Here is a 7,645-nt window from a genome sequence, read left to right as displayed (position 1 = left end):
ATAATTTATATTGTTTTATTTGTTTCCTAGTATACTTTGATTGCTTATTAGTAACCTATGACTATCACTAAGTGTTGTATCTTATGATCCTTGATGAATGTATTTTATTTTTCTTTATGTACACTGAGAGCATCTGCACCAAAGACAAATTCCTTGTGTGTCCAATCACACTTGGCCAATAAATTATTCTATTCTATATAAAGAAACAGCTTTCTTTCTCTAGTTTTGGATACAGAGGAATCAAAGTGCAGTTCCCCCAAACTCTTCCCAATACTGTGTAGCCAACACTCCCTCTTCACAGCCCATTTGGAAGCTCATCCGACAGGGGATGAAGTAGGCTGTAGTCCATTCTAAAATGCAGGTCTAAATCTTAAAGCCATTGCTTTGGGAGGGGAGGGGGGAACCGATTCCCACTACCTTCAAGCCAGCAAATTTGGAAACGTGGGAATCTCAAGGAAGCATCCCAGGATCCTCACGCTCCAATGGGGAGGCTTCTGGAGCCAGCGATTTCGCCCCGCCCACCGCCGCCGCCAGGAGGATGGAAGCTTCGGCCCCGCTCCCATCCCGACATGCCTCGCGCTCAGCGCTCAACGGACTTTCCGTAGGTAAGATGGCGGCGGCCACGCTCAGGGCCGGCCGCGTATGGCTTCTTTCGGCTCGGAGAACAGCGCCGCCGCCGCCACCCCAACTCCTGGTTTCCCAGACGTCGCGGCGGCAGCGCCACGACCAGCAGCCAGAGGCTCGTCCGACGCCGGGCTCTCCCGTGGCGAAGGGACTCTTAGCCACCCAGTACCAGCGCGGTCTTTTCCAGGAGGTCTTCCCGCCTCAGCCCGCCGATGAGCAACTCATCGAGCTCCTCCAGCCCGGCCGCCCTCCCGTGACGGCTTACTGCGGCTTCGACCCCACGGCCGACTCGTTGCACGTCGGGCACCTACTGGCGGTGCTGGGTTTGCTGCACTTCCAGCGGGCCGGCCACAACGTCATCGCCCTGGTGGGAGGAGCCACGGCGCAGCTGGGCGACCCCAGCGGCCGCACCAAAGCGCGGGAGGCCATGACGGCCGAACAGGTGCGGGAGCGCGCGGGGGGCCTCCGCGAGGGGCTCCAGCGCCTCTTCCAGAACCACCGGGAGCTCTTCTGGCCCGAGGAGCAGGGCGACCGCCTGGGTATCGTCCATTTCCTGGACAACGCCAGCTGGCTGGAGAGCGAGACGGTCCTCAGCTTCCTGGCCGGAGTCGGGGGTTACCTGCGGATGGGCACCTTGCTGAGCCGGCAGAGTTGCAAGGCTCGCTTGAGCAGCCCCGAAGGCATGGGCTTGGCCGAGTTTCTCTACCCGGCCCTTCAAGCTTACGACTTCCTGCATTTGTACCGTCGCTACGGCTGCCTCGTTCAGCTGGGTGGAGCCGACCAGTTGGGCAATATCATGTCTGGCTACGACCTCGTCTCTAAGTAAGACAGGAAGGAGTTGGGGAGATTTGCAGGCGCCCAGTAAATCTTAAATGTTGCAAAGGGATGAGTTAGCATGTCCTTTACATTAACAGTGGACTGTGAAGCGGTATATTAACTCTATAAATCTAAGGTATGTAAGAATAGAATAGAATTAGAAATAGATTAAATTAGAATAAGAATAATAGAATTAGGATAGGGAATAGGAATAGGAAAAAAATAGGATAGAATAGAATAATAGAATTCTTTATTGGCCAAATATTATTGGACACACAAAGAATTTATCTTTGGTGCATATGCTTTCTGTACATAAAAAGACAAGATACATTCCTTAAGAATCATAAGGTACAACACTTAATGATAGTCATAGGGTACAAATAAGCAATCAGGAAACAATAGCAATATAAATCATAAGGATACAAGCAACAAAGTTACAGTCTTGCAGTCATAAGTGGGAGAAGATGGGTGATAGGAACGATAAGTTGTCTAGTGCAGGGGTGTCAAACTCAATTTCATTGAGGGCTACATCAGGCTTGAGGTTGACCTTGGAGGGCTGGGGGTGATGTTGGGGGGGGTGGCCATGGTGTGACATGGGACCGCAACACCACAGACATGATTTTATAAAAATAGATACATTTCTGTGATTTTGTTTTTTAATACTTCTTGATCTACTTGATCACTTTATGTGTGAGTGAGAGAAATCAGATAAAGAAACTGGCTCCATAGGAAGATTAGAACTAGAAATTATTGACATAGGCTATAGTAGCAGAATCCTGCAAGCCTGAAAGGTAAAATATTTTACTTTTCCTCCTTTTTATAACCACCTGAGTCAAGGATGGCCTCATGTAGCACTCCGGAGGCCCAGTTTTGGGCCTGGAAGGCCACCTGTAGCACTTCAGAGGCCTCATTTTGGGCCTGGATGGCCTCATGGACCACTCTGGAGGCCAAAAGCACTTGGGGGCGGTAGTGTCCCCCCATGCCCCATTTTTGCTAGCAGAGGCATCGTGGGCCGCTCCTTTGCTATTTCCAGACTGGCCCCTTGAGCCAGATCTAAACACCCTGGGACCGGATTCAGCTCGTGCGCCAAGTTTGACACCCCTGGTCTAGTGGTTAAGGCACTAGGCACTAAGGCAGGAAAAGCTGAGTTTTAATCAGGCCTTGGGCATGGAAGTCAGAATGGAAAATGAACCAGTCACTCGGATCTAGGAAGAAGGCAGCAGCAAACCACTTCTGAAAATATTACACATGAATTTGTCCATGTTGTGTCCAGTGTTTGATATGATCGGTCAGATAGTATCAAATGTCTATCCAGCTCTGTTGACAAATAACTTGACATTTTCATTTTTGTTCTCTTTAGAGTAACTGACAAAGATGTATATGGAATAACTGTGCCTCTTATTACAAGTACTACTGGAGATAAGCTGGGAAAATCATCTGGGAATGCAGTTTGGCTTAACAGAAATAGAACTTCTCCTTTTGAACTGTATCAGTTCTTTGTCAGACAGCCAGATGCCATTGTTGAAAGGCAAGTCTATTTCTACATGGCAAGTTATTTTCCTGCTAAGAACAAAAGGACTGCTAGAAGGATGATTTGTAGGATGCTGGACTATCAACGGAGGAAACCAGAATTCAAAGCTTTATAGTCATAGAGCTCATTTTCTTTCAATCTAGCACAAATAGGTACCCAAATGCTTTCTAATTGCTTCTATTTACATCTCCAATAATGTCTGCATATAAAAGGCAGAAGATTTCATTTCTTTAATTTGTTTCACAGGATTGTTGTGACAATCAAGTTGGAGTGAGAGAAAAAATACTCATCTTGAATGTCCTAAAAGTTAGAATATATGTGGTAGTTTTTTTTAAAAAAAAGATCCTTAGAACACTCCTCACAATTGGTTTATACCAGTGATGGCGAACCTTTAGTGGCTTGCGTGCCAAAAGCGGGGGGAGCGCAGGGTGTGTATATGTGGGCATGCCATACCCATAATGCTATGCGCACGACCCAGTGTGCATGCACGCACAACCAGCACCCCCCACACACACATTTTTGGTGTGCTTTTTTCACCCTCCGGAGGCTTCAGAGGTTTTATAGGAGCCCGGGAAGGGTGAAAACAGCCTCCCCGCTCCCCTGGAGCCCCTCCGGAGGCTTCAGGAGCTTTCCTGAAGCCTCCAGAGTGAAAAACTGGCCCTATGGGCAAACCAGAAGTTTAGGAATGGACTTCTGGCTTGCTTGTAGGGTCGTTTTTTTGCCCTCTGGAGCCTTCAGGGAAGCCTCCTGAAGGCTCCAGAAGGCTAAAACCGGCCCTACGAGCAAACTGGAAGTACTTTCCCAAACTTCTGGTTTTTTGCACTCCAGAGGCTTCAGGGAAACTCCCGAAGCCTCTGGAGGGCCTCCGGGGGAGGATGGGGAGGCTGTTTTCGCCCTCCCCAGGCTCCTATAAAGCCTCTGGAGGGTGAAAAATGGCCTCAAAAGAAGGCCAAAGTCAGCTGGCCAGCAGCGTGCCCATGTGCACTGGCCAGCTGACAGGGCAATGCCTCGTGTGCCCGGACAAATGGCTCCGCGTGCCACCTGTTTATACCATCTCAAACTTCAGCAAGTAGTACTTTTGACACCCAAAGAGCCTAGCTCTGTTCTAATTGATCAACTGAATAATCTGATAAACTTTAAAATTAAATAAATACTTAAAACACATCCTCAATTTTATGGGTTGATGAATAACAAAGATTAACAGCTTCACTGCTTGCTGTGTAAATTACAATACAAATAATACATTCCTGATTTTCAAAACATACCCTAATTTTCAGAGTTGAATTTCTCTGCATTTACTGTGGTTTGTCATATTATTTTAGTTCTATCTGATCAGAAACAATTACTGGTAGTGTCAGGTTGTAGTTTCAATATTTCTAGAAACAATGTATTTGTCTCTTTTAAATTGCGCATTATTAGATTAATCTGTACTATGTGACACTAAAGCAAAATAATGCTATATTCTCTCTTTAAGGTATTTGAAGCTTTTTACTTTCCTTTCTGGTTTGGAAATTGATCATATCATGCAAGTGCATGCTAAAGAACCTGAGAAACGGGGACCTCAGAAGAGGCTTGCTGCTGAAGTAACTAAGCTTGTTCATGGCAGGAATGGTCTGGAATCTGCCAAGAGGTAAAGACAGATTGAATTTGTTACGCCTCATGTGCTGGACAAAAGTCCTGTTAATCTATATATATATAAAATGGCTATGTGTGTGTGTGTGTGTTCCAGCATAACTCTGGAACACCTTGAGGAATTTCAACCAAACTTGGTACACAGATGACTTACTATCTGGAAACTAATACTGTGGGGGTAAGACACCCCTAACACCCTCAATGTGTGTGTTCTGTTACAATACAGCCTGTTGTGCCGTAAAATGACTTCTACTGTACAGTGCAGTGGAGCTGCTATGGTAACAGCTTCACAGTACTCCACAAGGGGGTTCCCTCTGGTAAGGGGGAAAATCCAACATTAGAAATTATGTTTGGTCCGGACATTTTCCCCCTATAAATAAATACCCGGGCAACACCAGCTTATCAGCACTAGTGGATATATAAGCAAGGGCTGTAGCTTTACAGATAGCAAAAACAGAGGCAATTAAATTCTGGATGTCCCATCCTTAATTTCTGCATCCCAAGTTTGAGACATCTAAACCAAGAAAGGAAAATCTAACATAAGGACAGTTTCTTGTCATTTATTTTGCAAATTTTATTTATTTATTTTTATTTATTATTTATTAATTATACTTATATACCGCTTCATAGGGCTTTCAGCCCTCTCTAAGCGGTTTACAGATTTTTAGCAAATTGAGTCAGCAAATTGCCCCCACAGTCTGGGTTCTCATTTCACCCACCTCGGAAGGATGGAAGGCTGAGTCAACCTTGAGCCGGTGAGATTTGAACCACTGAACTGCAGATAACAGTCAGCTGAAGTGGCCTGCAGTACTGCACCCTAACCACTGTGCCACCTCGTCCCTGGTGCACAGGGATGTTGAGGCGCACAATAGGTGCAAAGGAACTTTGGAACTGAAGTTTTTCCAGGGCTCCAAACCTACCTATCCCCAACATGAAAATAGTTTCTCCCACTGGGAGCAGCAGATGTTTGTTTTTTAAAGTGAGGGAGAAGACATGAAGCAGTCATTATTCCTGGTATTTTTCCAGTTGGATGATTATAAATGCTAGAGCACTTTGAAGTACGCGATTGCTCTGCCTAAATTGAGAAAAACCGGTGTAGCAGATATTGGCATTTTGATATCTACTTCTTTATTACCAGATGTACAAGGGCCATTTATCACAGCAATGTGGATGCATTAGAAAGTATGTCTGACGAAGAGCTACAAGAGCTCTTTAGAGAAGCACCTTACATAGAGATGCTACTTGAACCTGGAACAACAGTACTTGATTTGTGTCGAAAAGCTAATGCAATTGCAGATGGACCAAAGGGGTAAGTGAATTTTTTTGTCTCTTTATCCTTCTGCTCTCTATAGGACAGTGATGGCACCCTCGCTCGTCGGGGACACGCCCCAGAGGAGAAGCTGCCAAGTGGGCATGCGTATGGCGGGAAATGAACTTCTGGTTTCCAGCGTGTGCATACACACCTGCCAGCTTGTCTTCCAGATACTTGCGTGCATGCGCGCTTGGCAATCAGTTGGCTGGTGCGCATGCGCACAACGGTAACCAGAAGACCAGTTCTGGCACTGCCGCATACGCAAAAAACAGCTGATTGTCGTGTGCGCATGTGCACCAAAAAAACCAGAACGGGCGCTGCCACACATGCCAGCCAACATGACTCTGTGTGCCATTTTGGGCATACGTGTCATGGGTTTGTCATCACGGCTAGAGGATATGCTACCAATGGCTGTCATAACCCTAAGACATAGGGGTCATTAAGTGGGAAACCCTGTGGGTCCTAAATAAAGAATGAAGGGGTGTCACAGGTAGGTGGTAGAGGTCAGGGAGATCCTTGGAGTTGCAGGAGGCCTGGGAGGCTAGCAGAAGTGATGGTCATGTGTGGGTAGGAGATCCTTCCTTTCTATCAGAATATAGGGTCTCTTCTTTTTCCAAGTTTTAAAAATAACAAATCTGCCCTACTTGCTGATAAATGCTTCCTGATAAATGCTGACTGCTTCTAAACCAAGGTTGTCAAACTCGCAGCATGTCATGTGACATTGCAGCTTTCCTTCCCTTCACTAAACCGGGTGGGCGTGTCCAGCACATGACGCATCTGGCCCACAGTTTTGACACCTGTTTTAAACAATCTGAGATTTGTTAGCAGCAAGTCTAACTGTACAATTTCTTCTTCCAGATACCGTGACATAACAGTTGGTGCAGTTTCTATAAACCATATTACAGAAACTAATCCTGAAGCTGTACTTATTCTTGGACAACATATTCTCAGTAATGGCTTATCACTATTGAGGATTGGAAAGAAGAACTATTATATTGTAAAATGGCTTCAGTTGTCACATGAAAAGTGACATTAAGGTTTGTAGTAAATTATGAGGGGGTCACCTTTCTTCAAAAATAGCAGAAAGGCATAACATACAGGAGTACACATCAAGGACAGCCGAGCAGTTGTGTAAAGTGTTTTTTCTCACTGAGTGAGACCTGCTTACCTACAGAATCATTTGGGAAACGGATGGTGTTTTATTTCATCATTCAATCATAAACTATATGTAATGGTTTCAGTTATAATGGAATTTAAATGTATAAATCATTGTGGAAATATTCTCTGCAATAAGGATATTAAAGCGAATTTTCAAAGACTTACTAGTTGCATTATTATTTGAATTACAAGCTTTAGGTAAAATGGCCTAGTCTAAACTCTTAAGTAATTTTGTTCAGTATTTTCTAAGATAATATGCTGAGAGCTTTTGTACCAGACACAAATCCCTTGTGTATCCAATCTCACTGGGCCAATAAATAATTCTTCCTATTCTATTTAGTGTCATTTTATGGGATGGACAGTTTGGACAAAAAAATATGTAAGAATGCTTTGAAAAATGCAGCTAAGTAGTTTCAGCTTCAAAACATCAGTAGTTTCAGCTTCAAAACATAGTAATTTCAGTTTCAAAACAAATACTGGGATAGGTGAGAAATGTTAATTTTATTATAACTTAGCTTTGAGATCTAATCTAACTGAAAATATATATTATGAAAAACAGCAGAAGCTTTATA

General features: G+C 44.6%; 1 protein-coding gene across 1 annotated transcript; it reads left to right on the top strand.

The window, feature by feature from the left end:
- The first annotated feature begins 573 nt into the window (after positions 1-573).
- On the top strand, positions 574-7,234 carry YARS2 (tyrosyl-tRNA synthetase 2). The gene is made up of 5 exons (XM_032221982.1): positions 574-1,446; positions 2,801-2,968; positions 4,446-4,601; positions 5,742-5,912; positions 6,774-7,234. The coding sequence occupies exons 1-5, from the start codon at positions 611-613 to the stop codon at positions 6,943-6,945; spliced, it is 1,503 nt and encodes a 500-aa protein (XP_032077873.1). The 5' UTR covers positions 574-610; the 3' UTR covers positions 6,946-7,234.
- Positions 7,235-7,645: the final 411 nt, after the last annotated feature.

This window comes from Thamnophis elegans, chromosome 7 (genome assembly GCF_009769535.1).
Source record: "Thamnophis elegans isolate rThaEle1 chromosome 7, rThaEle1.pri, whole genome shotgun sequence".
Lineage (NCBI taxonomy): Eukaryota > Metazoa > Chordata > Lepidosauria > Squamata > Colubridae > Thamnophis > Thamnophis elegans.
The sequence above is the reverse complement of the archived record's forward strand: the minus strand, read 5'-3'. Positions and strand labels throughout refer to the sequence as shown.